This window comes from Numida meleagris, chromosome 9 (genome assembly GCF_002078875.1).
Source record: "Numida meleagris isolate 19003 breed g44 Domestic line chromosome 9, NumMel1.0, whole genome shotgun sequence".
Taxonomy (NCBI): Eukaryota; Metazoa; Chordata; class Aves; order Galliformes; family Numididae; genus Numida; species Numida meleagris.
In genome coordinates this window covers 12,771,585-12,792,224 of record NC_034417.1, presented here as the reverse complement: position 1 = coordinate 12,792,224, position 20,640 = coordinate 12,771,585, and the positions used below count along the sequence as shown (strand labels likewise).

At 49.1% G+C, this 20,640-nt stretch overlaps 1 protein-coding gene across 2 annotated transcripts; it reads right to left on the bottom strand.

Annotated features, from left to right (window-relative positions):
- Positions 5,796–19,232, bottom strand: DET1 (de-etiolated homolog 1 (Arabidopsis)). 2 transcript variants are annotated; one of them, XM_021407173.1, is made up of 5 exons: positions 19,095–19,232; positions 17,383–18,494; positions 14,285–14,475; positions 12,436–12,627; positions 5,796–8,650 (listed from the first exon to the last, which is right to left on the bottom strand). In XM_021407173.1, exons 2-5 carry the CDS (start codon positions 18,463–18,465, stop codon positions 8,461–8,463), a joined length of 1,656 nt encoding a protein of 551 aa, XP_021262848.1. In that variant the 5' UTR covers positions 18,466–18,494; positions 19,095–19,232; the 3' UTR covers positions 5,796–8,460. The 2 variants fall into 2 exon arrangements, with proteins under 2 accessions (XP_021262848.1, XP_021262849.1); XM_021407174.1 differs by having other exon boundaries at positions 17,383–18,491.

Genomic DNA, 20,640 nt, shown 5'->3' with positions numbered 1-20,640 from the left:
CTTACCCTTCAGATGAAACTATTAATTAAAGGCCTAGTTTTAGTCAACCACTGGTATTTACCAGTCTTAATTGCTTTTCTTGGCGCCTGGGTAGAATACCGTTTTCTACTGGCTCACATTCCTCCTGAGCAGCAATTACTTGCGTAGTATGACCGCAGCATTAGCACCATCATTAGGGTCACATTCTCTCCCTTTGGGCTTCCCCGTTACTTTGGGACATTTTTCTCTCTACTCCCTCCTCTTCCTGCTCATCTTTGATTCCCTGCTCTCAGAGAAGAGCTTTCTGCTTCGTGCCAGCTCTACCATGGCCTTTCTTGGTATTGCCCTTCATTTTGAAATACCACGTGAACCTTCCTCCATCACACAGGGAGTGAAACACAAAACCGTATTCTGAGTTAGAGATAAAACTCTACCTCAGGTCTGTTTCCCCCTTAATGAGTGCCTTGGGGAGACAGTCTAACCCAGTTACTCTTCCGTTGGCCAGGGATGACACCTGGTGGCTTGAAAAAAATAGCTCCCAGACTTATCTCTAATAGCATATTACTCCGCAAAGAGGAATTATTTCCCTCACCCCTGCAACAGGGGCTTTCTACCTAGAGTGTAGCTTTATTTGCTGAATTGGTGATTTACTATTTCCTATGCAAGAATCTCAGTGGCAGGAGTCAGGCAGCCAATTTTGATCCCTTTGTGAGATTCAATTAAACCATTAATTAAGTGATGTCAGTGTCCTTTAACAGCTGACTGTATACACAAGCAAGGAGAAGGGGACAGACCCCGCGGTGCTAATAAACTGTCACAGCAGGGGTGGCTTACCGCAGCCCAGCTGCAGCTGTCAGGGACATCTGTGCAGGTTTTGCCTGCTTTCCCTATGGTGCAGGAATACCTGGCTCAAACTCGGCATGAAGCAGGGCTCTGACTAGGTGTTTATAACCCCAACGTGCCCCTCGGGAGCCTTTGAGAAGTTGCAGTTCAAGTCAGGTTATGTTTTGCACTCAGACTTTCAAGATAATCAGGGATGTGCAAAGCTGCTGCTTTCACGCCCCGCATCCCTGCGCAGCATTCTCCTCCCCACAGCTGCCCCTCAGCCCCAGCCCCGACCTCTCAGCCCAAAAAGAGATCAAGGGCCCTCAGATTGTTTTTGTGCTTTCACGTCGTTCTCCTCTCCCCTCAAGAGGCATTAATAGGTACTCAACAGCAGTGGGAACGGCTCAGAGGTTTTACTAATGAACTGCCTAATAGCATCCAAGTCCCCAGGCTGACGATGGAGCAGGGCTGCAGGGTCCTCTTGGGGAGATGCAGCCTCACTGTATTTCCTTTTTTTTTTTTTTTTTTTGAAACCACTCATGCCTCCTCTGCCACGCTCTCCCCTTCTGCTGCTGCCACTTTGCGGGGTCCTTTTGTTCCTTTGGAGCTCACAACTCGCTTCCTATCCCCCACAGCTGAGAGCAAGAGAGTGTGCATGGGTCCGGGACCTCTTCTCAGCCAGGGAGCCCCGAAAGCCACTGCCTGGGGAGCAGTTCACAGCTTGTCTGCTAGAGAAACTGGTGGAAGGAAAAAGCGTTGGGTACGAGGGACTGAGTGCTAAGCAAGGGTGTGGGCATTGAAAAGGTGGGACAGGAAAGAAAGAATGAGAGACAAAAATGCAGGAAGACAAAATGCAACGTGAAAAACTTCCCCAAGATCTCCCAGCCCAGGAGCCAGCACAGACAAGGACCTCAGAGGAGGATGAAGAAGAAAGGCTCTCCAAAATCTGTCCTCTGTGCTACACCACTTAATGGATTATTTTGCAAAAGCCAAACTAACATCCACCATGCCTCCCAGCCACATCACTACCGATTCCAGCATTCACCCCCTGCTTGCTCCTCTGTGCAGGAGCAGACCGGGCTTCCCACTGCACGCAGGTAACAAAACGCGGGGCCAGGCAGGAGAAAGACGTACGTTCACCCCCAACCCCTCAGCAGCAGCCCCCAAGCTGAGGTGGTGAAATACGGTTCTAATCTCTCTGTGCAGCAGACCGCGGGCAAACAACTCGCTCTCCTAATTGCCAGCAATGGCCCCCACGCCGCCCCTCGCAGATACCTGGCTGCTGCCTTTCATTTTGCTCTTGCCGCATCCACGGCACAAGTAAATTTTCTAATTTCCTGAGCTGTCAGGGCCAACCACTACCAAACACCACGAGCAAACAGGGAGAGCCGGGCAGCCCCCCCAAGCTCCTTGTGAAGTACACAGCAGGAAAGCAGACTGCCTCCGCGCTGGGAGATGCTGTGAGATGATCTGCCCATAGATAGACATGGTGGCCAAAGCCGCTGCTTTGGTGGAAATCCCTGCAAGAGGGTCAGCTCTCACGCAGGGGCTGGTGTAAAACTGGGACAAAGCCAGGGGGGTGCAAGCAGCCCCACAGCAGAGCCGCTCTCCCAGCCCTTATCAGAGCTCTCTGGGGATGGAGCTGGCGTGGGCAGGGCTATTGTCTGGGGGATAAGGGGTGAGAGGGAGGAAGGGAGAGATTAGCTCCGACCTTGCTGCCCAGAGCCAGCTAGGCTGCACTGCACAGCCGTGACACTGCTCTGCCCTATGTTACAGGAGACCTTGTTTGGCTGCCAGCTTCCCCTTCTGCTTACAGAGAGGGATTTTGCTGGCATTAAGGACTCACAGTCAGGGCTGAAACAGTGACTTAGCTACGCGGCCCACAGTTATCAGCACAGCTCATCTGGGCCTCACCCTGACCTCAGGACTAGACAAAAAAATAGGGCAGCAGTAAGAAAAGCCATCTTTATGGCAAGGGCACACACTGGGGCAGTCCCAGAGCTTAAGGAGAAATCTCCATTGCCGCACAGCACTGAGATTTGGGCCAGGACCACGCAGCAGGGCCCCTTTCCCCTCCGAACTTGCCACTTGAGCCATCTTCCCCCCGACTCGCTACATGGCGCAGCAAGGCCGTTTCCATGCGGATGGCTGCTTCTCCCCGTTGCCATGGTGACAGTGCTGGTGCCAGAGGGCCAGAGGCGGAGGGCGAGAACCGTATCTCCTGGCGCAGGCCGAGGGTACATCTAATCCGGCCCCACGCCATTTTGTGCCTTTGAGGTGCTATCAAATGGCCAGCGGGAAGGCGCTGGGTGGGGGACACGGGCCCGCTGCTCTTCTTAACACCCTAAACCACATCACAGCAGCTACAGTGGGACTTCCCATGGAGTGCTCTCCCTTCACACCCCGCAATTGCTGATACAGCCCATAATGCTCCATCCCTAGGGCTGGGTTGTCCTCCGGGCCCCGTGCTCAGTGCCATCACCACCAGTGCATCCTCACCAGGCCTATATACAAGAAACGTCAGCTCAGTTGATAGAGGCAGGGTCCTGGGGCACCCAACGTGTCCCCATAGTGCTCTGCCTCCCTCCTCATGTCCCAGCATGCCAGGATGGGTGGAGGACATGGCAAATGAGAACTGGCTTATGAACAGCTTTCAGAAGGGCATGGAGTGCTGCCAAGAGCTGGGTCTTAGGGAGCTCTGGGCAGAGCCGGAGCTGCTTTGGTCCATGCCTGGCATGGGAAAAAAAAAAAAAGCTATGGACAGCAGAGAAATAACACGTCCCTGGCTTTAAAAAGGCTAAATTCAGTCTACTCTGTTACCTACAGAAGGTGAACTCCGAAGGCTGCAGTTTGTACTTGGACAAAGCAGAACGCAGGAAGCTTTGCAGTGTCACCCTGCATTTCCACTGTCTCGCTGCAGTTCCTGTAGGATTTCCTTCCATGGCGGCCAAACACCGTGCTGCTGCTCCTTTCAGAGTTTCCCCAGCAGGCTCCTCTCCCTGCTGAGGGCATCTAGCGAGCATCTCCCTGCCACTCTGCTCTGAAGCAGTCCCATCTCCTCTAAAACTGCCCTCAAACACTCAGGGGCACATAGCATCCTCACAAAACACTACCCAGATGCTGCAGCCCAGCCCCAAATGGCTGGGACTAGGGGCACTGTGCCCCTGCTCTAACTTCCCCTTTTCAGTTCTCTCCCATAGGAATGCAGTAGTCACCCACAAGTTACTCATTTCCAGAACGCTAGTCTAAAGCTGGTGTAGTATTTTTATGTCATAACATCAGGAAAAGAATGTGCAATTCAGGGTTTTTCCACATCAGTATTTTTCTAAGAATTCATTTCCTTACACAATAAGTACAGCTCTTCCCTGGTTGCTTCCCTGAAAGAAACACAGGCTAATCAGACCTCAGCCAGAACACAGCTCTAGCAGCGGCTGCTGCTGCCTGATGAGCAGTCAGCCTAGTTGGCAGGCAGTGCCAGGCTGTTACTGCTACAATGACTGCACAGCTCAGCCCCCGCAGCCCAAGGGCTACAAAAAAAAACATATAAAAGCCCTTTCACCATTCCCTCCTCGTAAGGAAGTATTTGGCCAAAAAAGCTTTTACAGCCACACTAACAAGACAGGAAAGTACAAGTATTCAGGCACATTAACAACTATGAAAGCAACACAAAAGCAAACCCACAAAATCCTCTCCCATTGCTTGCCCACAGGACTGACTTTTCTAATAAAGGTTCACACCAGGAGGAAATGTGTTGGAGGGCCACATGTCCCATTACCTTCCAGACATCACCTCCATTTCCAAAGTCCTGAGAGATCCTGCAGGAAGAGCTGGCAGAAAAGCAATCAGACAGAGGACAGAAACATGAAAAACAATACAACACATATGAAAGCACCAGAAATCTGAAATAAAGCTTCAGAAATCTGATTCTTCTAGCTGAATCAAAAGAGAGCAAAGGAAGCATGACAGATACACCAGCACCTGAGCAAAAGGTAAGTACACAGAGAAAATCAGGGAGCTATATCAGGGACAGCCATTCAGGGCTGGAGGGCTAACCAAAAGGAGTGTCTAGCAGGATCATGCCATTAATGGATACATAGATTTGATTCTATTGGGATTTCTGTGGCTTGCTGACTAACACAGTTTATATAAGAAATATTACATAGGTTTTTTTAAAAGTGAAGGCAGCACAAGAAGCAATAAAGATGGGATTCCACTACCTAACAAACATGGTTTTGAAGTCAAGCATCTCAGCATCTCCTTGTCACGTAGTACTTCTCCGAAGAGCCGCAGGATTCAAGAGCTTTCTGACATGCCCAACATCTCCAAAGGAAAGCATCAGAGAACTGCACACACCAAAATAGAAGAACGTTCAAAGGAGCTCTCAGGGCCACGATGCAGATGGATATAGGTACCAATACATACAGGCACAACGCTGGGTGGTCACAAAGCAGCAGTGGGTTACAAGGGGGTCTCGGTCCAGAACCGTTTGCAAATTTTCAGCCACGATGTTGTCCAAAAGATGTTTCATATCTGAAGCAGCACACAGCTGGAAAACACAAGTGCCCTAAAAAGCAATGGGTAGGCGATGACTTCTGCCAAGCAAGGTGTATTGCTCAACCTTTATCTCTTGATCACGTAGCATGAACAGAAAATGACCACAAGGTTAGGCAAGTGCTACAAAACGGGCTAAAGGAAGAGTCTGAGTACAAGACGGACTAGCAATAAAATTAAAAGAGGAAAACATCACCGAAGGCCAAGTATTTCCCCCCCCCCCAGCATTCTTCTGGAGAGAAGAATGAGAAATCTGCAGCAGCTACAGAAATGCCCTTAGTAGGAAGCACGCTGGTACTCCAGATGTCGGGAAGAGACAACAAACTAGCATGCAATATGCCTTCATAGCCCAATGCACATCCCTACCATCTCTTCCTAGCAATGGGATTCCTGGCTGCACCACTAAGGTTTTGAGAAAACAAAAACAATAAATCAGGCTCTTAAAGCAAATTCTGTTTATTCCATTTTTGTCTTGTGCTGCTAACAAATCGCCATCCTAGCCTAGGAAAAATAGCAGGTAGAAAATATTTCCCCTTTCCTCCCACCCTCCCCACCACACACGTTCTTTTTTTAAATAAAGAATCAAAATTTCAAGCATGAGAGACTTTTTTCTTCCAATAAATTTCCGTAATAAAATTAACTCTGTTGTAGATATAAAATGCAGCAGCCACGACCAGAGGATCTGCAATGCTACTCAAAGGCAATTAGTACCCAGAATGAATCAATCAGTTCGTCTGCAAACATAATAAGAAAATACTTAGCACTTACGCAGCACTTTTTATCCATGAATCTCAAAGTGTTTTACAAAAGCTGAAAATACGTTTTTGGCCTCATTTACAGAGAAGAAAACACCGGATGGAACAGGAATAGATTTGCCCTCAGTGACAAAACAATTTAATAGAGAACTAAGAGCAGACCTCTGGTCTCTCAGCCCCGAGTCCAATAACCCAAGCCATATTCTCTGCTTCACACAGGACAGCCTGAATCTGGAAAAAGCTCCTGCTGCAGAAATGCTAAACTGGTTTATATTTTTGCCACCAAAAAAAAAAAACCATCTAAACAGAGATCTGGCAGCTATTTTAATAAGCACTGACCTCCCAGGCTGACACAAAGGCATAAACACAGTCTTGGATGGAGCTGCTGGGAGCTTTGGAAAAAAGAAAACAAAAATAGTCTCATACTGGAAGTGTGAACAAATGTGAGAGTGGTGCAGGAAGGAGGTAATTCCATGATCTACAGTGTGCAAACGATTCTCCACTTGGAGCCTTAATTGAGTATTTGAGGAACAGATCACAGGATAAAAACCTAAAACCTTGACAAATAGTGTTATTAGATGGAGAGAAACCCAGACCTAAAGCACACGTGGCCTGATGCTCCCTCTATTAGCAGTCTTCCAACCTGAAGTCATTCCTGACAGACCTGAGAAACCCACAGTGCAAACACCAGAAAAAGAGCAGTGAAATACAGTGTCTTGTCCTAGAATTAAGTTTAGCAAGGCCAGGAGAGTAAATACCATAGAGCAGAGAGTAAAGGCTGATTTGAGGACCCTCGGTCACCTTCCCTTATGAGGTCCCACATTCATGCTTTAAGCAGGAGCCACCAGCACACAAGGTTATTTTCTTCTGCTTTACTGTGTAAAACGAATGTATGACTTCAGTACTGTTTTTCACAGGCATGTGGCCACAACACATCACCCACAGCCCATTTTGGTCCAAAGATGACACCAACAGGGTCGTTTGAAGTAGGTGTCTCCCATGTACAAGCACCAATTTTCTAATGTCCTCTCCATACCTCACATGGGATGTCTGCAGTGCTTGCTAGCACACAGTCATAAGTCTGTGCAGCAAAACCCAAACGCTGGTCTACAACCAAAAATTCCATTTTTAACAGAGGAGGGCAGGCCACACTAACTAACAGGACAGGCAGTATTACACCTAGGAGCTTAATTTCTAGGCAGCATAGACACTGCAGTGGTCCAGTCAGCACCAAGCCAAACACGACGCACCAGCCAGTTGTGCTTCGAAGCCTGGGGATACCCAAAAGGGTTCTCACAGAGAACAGTGTTATCAAACAGGGACAGGTAAGCAACCTAAGTCAACAAACTCATCTCTTAACTGCAAACCTGCAGCAATGCACAGTAAATTCAGGTCTCCTCCCTCCTTCCTGGGGAAACCCAAATGCTATCGGTTTTCCACGGTCATTCTCCAGCACATGGGAGAGTGCCAGCAGCTGGAACTCCCTTCCACTCAGCAGCAAGCCTGCAGATGCCCATAAGGATTCGTCCACACTGCAGAAGGAAGTCCTTCAACGGGAGCAAGGAGCTGCTGTTGTTCCGCGTGCCCCTCCCAGTCACCCACTTACCTTCTTGCCCACTTTTTCATATGCCAGAGACACAATCAGCTGCACTGGCTTTCTTTGCTATTAACTTACCACCTTCCACTCAGGGGCTTTATGGATACTAAGGCACAAAGATTAAGTGACTTGCATAAGAGTCAGGAATACACCTCATCTCTCTCAGTTCCAGCGATTTCTCACAGCTTTTTTTCCTAACCTCTTGCATACCAAAACCATGCGAGTAGATTGTGTGCATGAGAACACAATACTGGAGATACAAATACAGGTAGCTGTATTTCTAAGCCCTCCCCGTGGCTTCTATCCATTCCCTCTAGGACAGGCTGTTTGTCTTGACAAAGTAGGAAAGCATCAGTGCAGAAGGGAGCACTCCACAAATACGTTGCAAAGCTCCACGGTTGCCATCCTAAGACATACAACAGGAGAGAAAACAGACGCGCCTCTGGGAAATCGAGAAACAAATCTCAGCTACACTTTGTTCATCAACAGGAACAGGGAACAACGGCAGCGCTTAATGCAGCGGGAACGGCTGCGGTATGAGAAGTGAGAAGAAATATTCACAGGCCTGACTTCAACAGATCACCTCTTCACAGCTAAGGGCGCTGCGAGATGCCGGCTGGTGGGAGCTCCCAGGTCAGATCTCTTGATGTGAGCGATGGTTTGGTTTCCTAGACGGCGTGAGTGCCTGGCTTTGGTCTGTCTGTGGCAGAGGCCCAGACCCGAGGAGAAGAGCCGCCCTGCCCACGCGTTGCCCTACGTGCAGCTGTGCCTCATGTGGAAGTTTACCACGTACTCCGCGTTCGTGCGCTGCACTGAGATGGCAAAGGGCTCGAAGGGGTGGAAGGTGAACGCAACCAGGCGTCGCACTGTGTGATTGATGGGTCGCCCCAGGAGTCCCGCCTGGATTTCAAACTTCAGGAGGCCAGAATCACGAGCGTAAAATCTGAAAGGAAGAGAAAGTCAATTACGGCTGTTCCTGACTATTGACTTTGCCATCTGGACTCATCGCAAACAGAGACAAGTGCCTCGTTCAGTCAGTGGTACTCTCTCAGAGGCAGGAGATCCTCAGCTGGGTGTCTGGCTGTTGGCTACACAGTAGAGTCCCTCCCAGGGCAGCTAGTTTTTCACTGTCTAGAAAAAGCCTTTTTTTCTATCAGCTGCCTTCATTCTGGTGGATTTAGCTGACTTCACAATAGCAAGTAAGTTTGGTTCAGACCCCACGTGTGCTGACTCTACATTCTCTTAATGCAAGCTGCTCCCCTTGATGCCTATGGCAAATATACTGTACAGAACAGAGCTCATCTCCCTTAGCAATGGCCTTCATTCCAGCTATAAGGCCAACCTTTCCCTCTCCTGCTGCTGTCAGTACGCTGCTGTGCTTGTGCCTAGTTACATCCCTGTTCAGCAGAGGAAGGTGAACAGCTGGATCCAGCTCTGCTCCAGAGTGCCAGATTCCACCTTACACCTCAAACAAGGCTTTGCAGGTCCTGTTAGATTTCCAACAACAACAAAAATCACCAACAAGACAGTTTGAGCAGGAAGTGCCTGGTGGACAGCATTCAACAGATAATCACAGCAAGGGCAGAGGTAAAGGCAAATGAATGTGTTTTTCTGCTGCTCCCCATAAATCTGGCTGTCGGTCTGAGGAAGCACATTTATGTCTCCAAAAAGGTGAGATCTGGAACACAGCTTCAGCAAGAAGGACTGACTGCCAAGGGGATGAGGCAATGCACTGAAAAGCCAAAGTCTAGAAAGCCGTTCATTTCTTGAACCTTCTCTGCATCGTAGAGGACAGGCTCACTTTTTGTAGCAGACATAAGCCCAGCTTACACATTATTCCACATTGCTGTGGGAACAGGGGACTCTCTGTGATGACCCCATTCTTCCCAAGAATACTTTGAAGGTTTTGGGGATTTGGGACCTTCACAAGGCAGCTGAGCTCTAGTTGACAGGACTTAAGTCCTCACCTGAAGGACTCATCTCCTTAGGGCATTGTCTCAGCTTTCAGTTTCAGGAACAGAATTGCCATTTTGTCTTCCAGCCGTTTCCTTTTCCACCGCCACTTTGAGGATGTGGGCATTTTGCATTTTTCCTCTGGTTTTAACACAGAGAATGCTTTTAATACTAGAGCACATTTTCCCCCACTTCTCCTGGCAAGCAATACAATGCACTCAGCTCTCAGCCTGGAAAGAACAGGTGATGACAGATACAGGCAATGCTGTTTCAGGAGCAGACATACTCCACATTTTAACAGCACAGCCTATTGAGATCCTCATGTTCTTCCTGGAGGGCCACTCTCCTCTCTCTTCCTCTGAATCAAAGTGCCAGCCAGCTCTGCCTGAAAATTGCACACAAGAACTCAGCAAGAGAGTCACAATCTTGGTATTTGGCTTTTTAAAAGCCCTTTCCCTCCTACACAAGGCTGGGTATGTGGAGGGTCATTCTTTAAATAAAGCATAGTCCCCGGTCTGCTCCTCTCTCTCCCCAATTCACAATAATTTACTACTCAAGATGAAGCTCCCTGTAATCTCAAAGATGTGTTCAGTTTGGTATTTTTAAATCTATTTTTAAAAGTGCTCTGCAATCAGAGGCCATTTCCATGGGCTCTCACTCTGGGGATAAATTAGGCACTGCAATATAAAATTGTATGTCAACAGAAACAGCAAGACTAGCCTTTTCAAACCATATGAAAATGGAAGATTTATCTGCAGACCAATTTTTTTTGTTAAATGGCCCCTTATTAGCCATCTAGATGGATTTTAGAGACCCCCTGCTATAGGTAAAGCTGTGTTAGAGCCTCTTCCTCACAAGTCCCATCATTTCACCCACTGAAATTCTCTTCAAGCCTCCTGAAAATATATTGGAAGATGGCAGCGATGGGGAACCTGAAGTCCTTCCCTCCTGAGAGCAAACCACTGCTGGCCTCTCAAGTAGCCAGAGATGAGGGCTGAACTTACTGAAGACAGAAAGGCAGTAAGGGTCAAAAGAGCACCAGGCACAGACGTGCTGAAACTGCCACATAAAACAGACAGAGGCCTTCATCTCACAGATGTCATGCCAGGAAACTACACGCAGTTGATAACACCCGTAGCTGCTGAAGGTCTCTGCACTGCAGCCTTACTGGCTTACATTACAAATCCCGCCGCCCCTCATTTCCAAGCTCTCCAACCACAACGGGCAGTGGTATTATTTTATTAATCCCTTTGTTTTGTATGTGAGAAACACAGCAGTGCTACTTCAGCTACTGAATGGTTAAGGTTAGCGCCTGGTCTTCTGCTTACTTCCCAAAAACCAGGAGCCCCACTGCTCCCAGGCCCTATTCAAGTCCTAATTGACTCTGCACAGCTTTGAGCTTTAAAAGCTCTGGCTCTGAAATGCCGCTTTGCTCAAGGGAGGGAGGAAAGGTGGCACTTGGCTTTGTTTACTACAAAGACAGTAACCACAGCAAATGACTGAGCTTTTGCTCCCTTTTGTCTGCAGGAGCCCTATGCAGGTTGGCGCTGGCAGACAACCACTGCCCTGCAAGTTTTCCCAACGTCATGCATGACAAGGGGGAAAGGGCAGGCTTTTCTCTGCAGATAGCACGGGAGCTGGAGATTAAACCAAATCATACAGGCAGGAAAAAAACATATCAATTAAACATACATAATTTGGGAATTGAGAGCACAGGAATAATCAGAAGATCCCTAGCACCCGAGTTAGGGCCAGGGGAGACATGAAGTCAAGTTTTGAGAATGCATTGATGAAAATAAATTTGGGAAACCATCCAGAATGGACTCCCGAGGCTGTCGGAGCCCCCAACATGCATCCAATTGCTAAACAAAGCACTTGGGCATTGAAGGCTCTCTTTGTTTTTTGAGCATAGGTTCATTCCCCTTTTGCACCGCTATAAGTGGAGACTATTCAGCCTGGAGAACTCAGCCCCTTTGATTTGAGCCTTTCAGGCAGGAGATGTTGAATTTTTAACCACTACTGCTTGCCGCCATAGCTGCAGCCAACAAAAAGAAATAAATAGTCACGGTGGTTCTGGAAGAAGCACTGCAAACCTCCTTATTCTCAAGCTTGGAGTTCTTCCTGCTGCCAGCATTAAAGACTCAGACATAAGAGGTACAGAATGGCTTTTACACCTGGCTAAACTTCTACTACAGAAACAAATTTCCTATAGATCGTAGATAGAAGAGGGACATGAAGAGGAGTACAGCTCCCAGGGTGAGAAACGTAAACAGGGAAAAAAAAGGAAGTCTGAAAATAGCAAAATCAATACCAGAAGCTTTATGAATAACACCTAACCCAGACAATATTTTATTCACAGGACAAACCAGGTGATCCTCACCAGCTAACCCTACGTGCTCAGGAAGAATCCTTCCAGCACAGGAAAGCAAGCACCGAGAAACATATCTGCAGCCCACACAGGAAGGCTGGACTGCACTAGAAGGAGGAACAAGAGCATTCATATGGAAAAGGCTCAGTCTTCACGACCCAAGTCTTCCATAAGGCAGCTCAGTGACAAAACCTGAAGGCTCTCCCACACATACAAGGTGAGACTTATCCCAAGGAGGTTGGCCAAGCTTTGTGCAACTACTGAAATAAACCCTCGGGCCGAACGATGTCCAAAGAGAAAGGCACCGATGTCTATTCTTTCTGCAAATTTCACACCACCTAGCAGAGGTGATTTAGAGTTACCCTCATGCTCTTTCCTCACATACAGCTTCTTGACCTGTTTCATACCTTATAGGGTGATCACCGCAGGTCTTGGGCCGCTCCATGACAGACACCCACTTGTCATCATAGCTGAAAAGGGAGAGGTCGAGGTACGGACTGCCACTGTACGACTGGGCACTGATCGGGAGCTGGCCCAGCAGCCTCCGCACGGCCTCTGTGTGTCCTCCGTACTTGGCATTCACAATAGTGTCTTTGAACCTGCAGCAAACCAAGAAGCAGGTTTTACTCACAAAGGCCACAGGTGAATGGTACAGTTTAAAAAAAAAAAAAAAAAAAGAGAGAGAGGAAACAGAGAGAAAGGAAAACAGCAGCAGCGTAAGAACTAGAACAGCTCACTTCCAAAGATGTATCATAGTGATTCAACCAACAACCAGTTCTGGTGACCTTTTTATCCTCCCTCATCATTGCTGTTTCTGCTCTGAAAGTCCAAACTGATAGAAGGACAAGACTGTGCCTATCCACAAGGTCTGCCCTCAGCTGCTCCACAGTACAGGAAATGAACAGGATCAGAAACAGGGAGTGGTGGATTAGCAGCTTATCAGTCAATCCAAGTTTTACCACAAAGCCCGTAAACAGCATAAGCAAAAGCCGGTGTGTTTCACAGCAACAGCTGAGCCCTTAAGGTTGACTCTAGAATCCCCCTCTCTCTAGCCACTGTGTTTTAAACACGTAAAGGGAGAAACCTGAGATGAGGAAGAACCTTGAAGAGAAGCAGAACGCTCTTCAAAACCACAGTGAGCTCCAAGCTCTTCCTGGTGAAGAGACTAATGCAGGTTGGATTTCTCTTTCCAAATAAAATCTGAGCTTTCCACAAGCAAGAACAGACAGATCAGCTGCACAAATGTCGTACACCAGAGACAGCAAACTGTTTCCCTTTGAACAGAAACACTCAGCCAAAAGCCAGCTTGCTGTGTATACAGCATTATTACACGTTGCTACTTAAGTTAAACATTCCTGTTACAGGTCCTTACAGCCAAGTGGATGAACACATTCTCCTCCGTATTTTAGCACAAGGCAGAAATTGTTCTCTAGGTGTCTGCAGTGAGCTCCCTCGTTCTTTCTTCCCCCTGAGCAATACAGATTTTGTGACAGGGAGCTCTAGGATGCTACAGTCAGCTTCCTCTTACTTATGGGATGTGAAACTAAAACCAGCCGAAGCTTCACTCCCATAAACGATTGCCAAGTACTTTGGATGATGTCAAACAAGTCACTAGAAGAACAAAAACACCCTGAGTCACATAAAAATACATTCCAAGAGAAATAACACACTCTGCCTCATTAAAACCACATTTGACTGTTAAAGAACATTCTGGAAACCCTGGTTATTTTGATATTTTGCTCAGTTTTCACAACAAGTCGAGGCAGATCCATTTCCTTTCTCCAAGCAGAGTTCAATGAGAACCACAAGCTGTTTACTGCTGTTACAGATCACAGCTTGTTGCACACTAAATTTAAAGAAGGCCACTTGGCAAAATACAACCAATTAGATGACGTAACATCTTGATAAATCTTATCTACAGGGCCCAAAGCTACTAGGCAGTACTGTTTTAATGATCTCCAGAGGAGGTACTGCTCAAAGAGAGCCAGCAACACCTTGCCCTTAAAATTCCTTTCCCTGCTAAGCACCGAATTGCACCATTGCCTCCTTCCTTCCTGTAAAAAGACAGATACCGTGGAATACAAAGCCAGGTGCACGAGGCTGCAAGATGAAGCAGGTGTCAGCCAGACCCTCGCATCACTCAGTGACGACAGCAGCTGTTTTTCTCAGGGTCGCCGTTGTTATTTGATACTGGCCTTCAGCTGACGGGGCTGAGCGTGTGTCTATATGCTAGAAAGCATGCTCCGAATGGCTCACCGGCGCTGGATCTGCCTGGCAAAGTTGTTGCTGGAAGCCGAGCAGGGGAACTGGACCGCCTCGCTGTGCAAGGTGGCATTCCTGAAGAGGTCACAGAAGTTCTCAAACAGCTCCAGCAGCTCGTCAGATGTATTCTCAAACACGGCTATAACCTCCGTGGTCACCATGTTGTACACGACGAAGAATGAAGGCTGGGGGGAGAGGCAGAGGTGAGGGTTAGCATGAGAGCACGCACAGGGAAGCTGGCCACAGACCCTATCCAAATGACTTTGCAGTGCAGGAGAATCCCACATCTTCACGCTAATCCATTCTGCTGTTCAAATGCCTCAACAGGCACCAAATGATCCACCTGTTTACTGCGATGTGATTATTTATGGGGGAAAAACAACAACTGAACGGGCTTCCAATTTTTCTTCTCAAACTGGATGTCAATATTTCTGTTTTCTCTTCCTCTCTGCCTTCCACCAAATCCAAAATGCTTTCTGAAGTGCCAAATTTAATTTTCATTCCTGCTGACAAAATGATTTTAAACCCAGTGCTAGCTGGCAACAAATCATTTTTTCCTTTATGCACAGAAATTATTTGCTTTCCCTTCTTAATATTTCCACCACACAGAGATGAGCCTTTTCAGAGCGCTGTGCACCACACCACTGCCTACAAAAAGTTGTGCCCCTCTGCTACCCTGCTGACATGGAAATGAGAAGCTGAAAGACATTAATGACTTCTTTTTAATACCAACATTCTCGTGCAAGAAGGCCCAGGCGCTGTACTGCACATTGGCAATGTCAGTGCTTCACAGCACCAACAAGCCAGAGGTGGGGAAGAACACTGCATTTGTACCAGGCACAGCTGCAACAAAGGGAAGGGACATATTTAGTTCCTGGTCACCAAAGGTAGCTTTTATGAAATAGTTTATGAAATAGGACAGGGCTACATTTCTAGCACCAAAAAGCCTGTCCCTCCTTCAAAGGTAACTAACTCACTGGGCATATGCACATATCTGGGTAAGTCTTCTGCTCATCAACACCATTTCTGAATGCTTCACATCCCGCTCCCAATCAGTGCTCAGCAATGACGGCAGGCACTCTGCCCACCTCATCCATCTGTAAATATCACAAGGTTTATTTGTTTGACAGCCCCAAAATAAATTGCGATCGCTCAACCCGACCCCCACATGTTAAAATGAAGCACACTAGATGAGGTTACTCACTGAACAACTGCCTGAGGAAAGGAAAGCCCTTCTGAAATACAGCTTTGGAGAAGAGAGAAAATAAGAGGAGACAGCAGAAGTAGAAACTATTTACATCTTTTAAAACTGCAGGGAATCTCCTCCAACCTTAAAGAAAGAAGTTCCTTTGCCAGGTTAATACACAGATACCCACAGGATGCCCTCAACCAGAGCAATCTTTCTCCCTACATTTCAGCAGCACCTGTGACACAAAGCACAAGCACGGTACAGACAGCAGAAGCTGTTACAAAAAGCACACAGCAAAGCTGGCAAGGCTGAAACGCAAGCCAAGAACAACAACCCCCAAGCTACATATACACAGCAATATACAGGCAACCTACAAGTGTAAACAGCAACTTCCTCAGCCTGCTTGGCAGAGGAGCCTAAAGGAAGAGAGGATCCTGAAATCAGACCAAACTCACGTTCTTCCCTGGTAGATGAAAAAAAAAAAATGGGAGCTTTGGGTATTCTGTGACCAAAGTGCTCTTTAGGAAGCCCTAACGCAAAGACTAAACTCAGGTAGGTCATGCTGCTCCATATCTGGAATTACCTTCCGAAAGAAATAAGATGCTTTCCTTCAGCAGAAAACACATCACCTGAGGAACGGCGCAAACAAGCCACGATTTGCATCTAACAGTAACCTTCAGGTGAAGCAAGTCAAGAACACGTTGCAGCAAAGCAGGCACAAAAGCCTTGGTAACCACAGCAGGGAGCTGAGCTGACGCTCCCACAAACATTCGCAATGGGGTGTCCTGAGGCTTGGGTCAGGAACACCACTCTGGATAAAAGCAACAAGCTGAACACTGCAAGCCACGTCCACAAAGCTTTCATGTTTCTGAGACAGCCACTCCATTTTACACCAGTGGGTAAAATAGTTTTAGCCTTATTTATTCCCTCCCAAAATAATTTCCCCAAAACAAATATAAAAAGGAAATCACGGTCACAAAGAATTACTGCCCATTTCCTCTAGGGTCTAGGTACTGGAACCAGCAAGATGGGAAGGATGTGATGGAAAGGAAAAACAAGCATCCAGGGAACAATCTGACAAACTTCAGTAGAAGAGATTTATTAATTATTTTTGCCAAACACTTCCAAAACAAACAAACAAAAAAAAAGCACAGATTAAAGGACTAAAGTAGGTTAATGTGAAAAACACCTTGCTCAGCTTCACATAGCTCAAAAACTGAGTACCAGTAACAGTGGTGAAAAGAGATGATCAACACGTGGGATGGTGAAACGCCTGGAGGGACCCAGCACTGTCTGAGCTACATTTACTCTAATTTGACTTCTTTAGTACTAAACAGAAAGGAAAAGCAATTGGCACATTAGCTAGATTTAAGAGCTGCTATTTCCATTTGGAGAGATCATAAATACCAGCTCTGGCAGAAGCTTGAAAGAGTAAGTACGTAGGCAGAATAGAAAAGGTAATTCTACTGGTGAAAAATTGAGACATTTGAAAAACATGCTTGAAGATGCAGGAGAAAAGGGAGAGACTACCACTACAATGCAAGTGTATTACATGAAATAGCAGCTAAAAAAATCAGCTGGGGATTTAGGAGGCAAAGAGCACTGAGAAGCACCTATGAGCACAGGGAACAATCCCTGGGGAAAGGGGACTCGATAATACCTAAGATCATTTCTGTCTCATTTTTGATTGTGAAGAATGTGGTGAAATCGTGCGAGCAAAAGACACTGAAGTGATTCAATACCAACGGTGTCAAATGTTCACACAAGAGCGAAGTAATGGGGTCCTAAACAACTCATCCAGTGAACATTCCCAGGCTCAGCTAGGAAATGCTGCTCACAGCACCGAACCTGCTCGAGAGCACTTGCCCCCAAGCGACAAGGAGCCCCAGGTGGCAGGCAGTACCTGTGAAGGATCTGTTACCCGCAGCGTGACCACGTCTTCACTAGTGTATTTGATAAACAGATGGTTCTCATCCAAAAGCTGCATCTTCCACATGCGGAGCTGCCTCAGCTGATCGAAGTACTGGAAGAACCTCCTCTTTGCTATTGCGCTGCCGTCCTGCTCTGCCCTTCTCCACAGGTACACCAGCAGCCTGTGCTTCAAAGAGTTTATGAAGGGCTCTTTGTAAGGGTTCGCCATCCCCGTCTGAGTGTCCCGCTGCACCTCAGGATACACCGCAGACAGCGTCAGGAGATCGTCCTCATAGCAGAAGCGGCCGATCGTCCGCACATCGATGAAAGTCCCCTCGGGTGTTACCTGAAAGACGTGAATAGTCTGCTGCTGCACGGAGAGAATGGCCAAGATGTTCTTATAGAGGTACAGCCCCTGGTTATGAGAGAGGATGACTTTGTCACACTTGAAAGTCCTCGTGTCACAGAGTCTGCCCGTGTGGAGGTCAATGATATGCAAGGAATAATCTTCCAGAGGGGAGCGGGGATTAGGGGTCACCGACTCACTGTTGCGATAAACCTCAAAGAAGGGCGGGTGCGGCTCCTCGGGCAGGTAAGCAGCAGAGCCAACGATGACGTACCGACAGTCATCGGTGAACAGGCTGCACTCGCGGTTCAGGTGCTCCCCGTTGGAGGCCACATTGGTGATATGGAGCAGGACGAAGAAGCGCTCAAAGAGCCGCCCTCGGATGTTGACAGATCTTTGGTCATTGCCATTTGCCAAGATCTCCCCCTCATAGCCTTGCAGGAGGTCCTCTGCCGCCTGGCAGCCCTGATACTCGTAGATCTCCAGGGAGGTCTGGTCAGAGGAGAAGGCAATGAAGTAGCGCCCGTCAGGGGAGAACTTGCGCAGGAAGCAGGGCGGCTTCTCCACGTTGACCACAGTGAAGTTGGGGAAGACGTTCTGGTGGAAGACTCGGACCTGGTGCCAGTGGGTGCCAGCCTTGCCAGAGCTGATCCGGCGGCGCTCCAGGCGGTGGATGACATTCTGGTTCTGGATGCGGCGGGGCTTGATGGTGGGGGCATCATGGTCCATGGTCAGAGCACTACTTCATCTTCACCCTGCTGCAGATGGTGCACGCACTCACTATGGGACCACACCAAGACTGGAGGGTCCTGCTTACAGAGATGGAGTTGTGAGCAACGCACAGCTCCCAGAGGGTGGGAGGCAGCTGAAAAAACCCTTGGGGGAGGGGGAGAGATGGAGCAAGGCTTCGGTGGGACGTAACAGGGACAATGTGTGGAACCCAGCAGGGCAATGGGATCTGCAGAGCTGCCTGCTGAAGAGCAGGGCACAGGGAAGGGAAGGAACGAGCTGGGGAAGGCAGCACACACACGTGGATGCCACAGGAACGAAGGGACACTCAAGCACCGGGAAGGGGGTGAGGCCAGCTAGGGACAGCCTGCACCTGGGACAGAAGGAGCCCGGGGAGATGGGCACGACGGCGATTCCGGGGGGAACGGGGCAGCCTGTGGGCCACCGAAGGGACACCGGCCTCAAGGAGAAGCCCGACTGGAGGCTGGGGACCGGGGGCCGCTCTCCCTCTGACCCACAGGGAACCGGGGCTCAGGACCCTGCCCTCGGTACAGCGGGGAGCTCGGAGCCCTCCGGGCGTGGAGGCCACGGTGTGGCGGAGCCCACGTAAGGGTGGAGGCCACGCTCACCGCCGGGGCCCGGCGCTGGGCCCGCCGCCGCCGCTCACTCTATGGCCGCTGCCATCTTTCCGCCACCACACAACGACGCACCGCGACGGCGGCGGCGAGAAGGCGTCACCCTCACCGCCCGCTTCCGCTTCCGGTCGGCGGAGCAGAGAGGCGGGGCAGAGTGTCCGAAGAGCGAAGAGCGCCTCCTTGCGGACGGAGGAGCGCTTCGAGGCGCGTCCGCGCGCGGCGGGAACCGCTTCAAACGTGCCCTGCAGCCCCATAGCCCTGCAACGCCATCATCCTGAACCCATACAAATCCCACACAAAGCCCTGCACCCATCCTGAACCCCTATGATCTTCCAGCTCGTAAGCATGCATACCTATAAACCCGCACCCCCATAAATGTGCCTCCATCCTGCACCCCCATAACCCAGCACTTCTATAGCCCTGTAGCCCCTCACCCCTAGAAACCTGCACACATGCTGCATCCCTATAACTCTGCACTCTTTGGCCCTATCAGCCCACATCCATCCTGTGCTCCTATCAGCCTGCACACCCACAAACCTGCACCTGCATAGCCCTGCACCCATAAACCTGCACCCACCCTACACCCCCTGAAATCCTGCACCTGTCCTACGTCCATCCGAGCACGCTCTGCACCCACCCCAGTACCCTCATCCAGACACCCCCTGCGCAGCATCCCCAGGGATGCTCTGTGTGTTTGTGGGGCATGCCTCTCTGTCTCATAAGCTCCCCAGGTGTGTGGGGCAGACAGGGCAATTCCTGCCCCTCAGAAGCCCCTCTGCCAGCCCAGAAATGGGAACAGCAGCGGCCAGGCAGTGGCATTAGTGCCACGGAGCTGGGGACATGCTCGCCCACACTGGTCACTGTGCTGCAGCCAGCCCCGGGTAGAGGGTCTCAGCCCCATAAAGCACTCCATGACATTGCTATCCCTACAAAGCTCTAGGGACATCACACCAATGGGAGGGGGCAGTGGGGTGCCAGGACATTGGGCACCTTTATAGCCCTGGGGACCCCTATATAACCCCAGCACCCACCTTGTGCCCCCATACATGTGTGTGGGAAGGAGGCACCCCATGAAGCAGGGGAGCAGCATCTCCCACGGGAACATGAGGAAAGGACCCACTGTATGGTTCTGGGGGTCTGTGCCCATTTCCCAGTGGTTTCTCGCAGCAGGAGACACGATGACAAGCCGAAAATGAATGGCCGCAGCACTTCTCTTTGTTTCCCTCCTTCCCGTGTAATTAATTGGGATCCACCTTAATAGGATAAAAACTAAATACCAAAGAGCATCCAACCACACGGCAGCTGGCAGGAAAATAACCACCCCACACACATACAGACAGGCAGTTCAACGGACAAAAGAGCCATTAACACAGCAGCAATCAGTGCTCCTGAGCTAATAACTCCATCGCCACGGCCAGCCTGTGCTAGGGCTCGGGGTGGCAGACCTTTGTGGCAATGGTTTTGGTTTCATTCATCTGCAGGGGTTCGCTGATGGGACTGAAGAAATCTCAGCGAGGCCAGAGGCTGGAGGGCTGGGAGT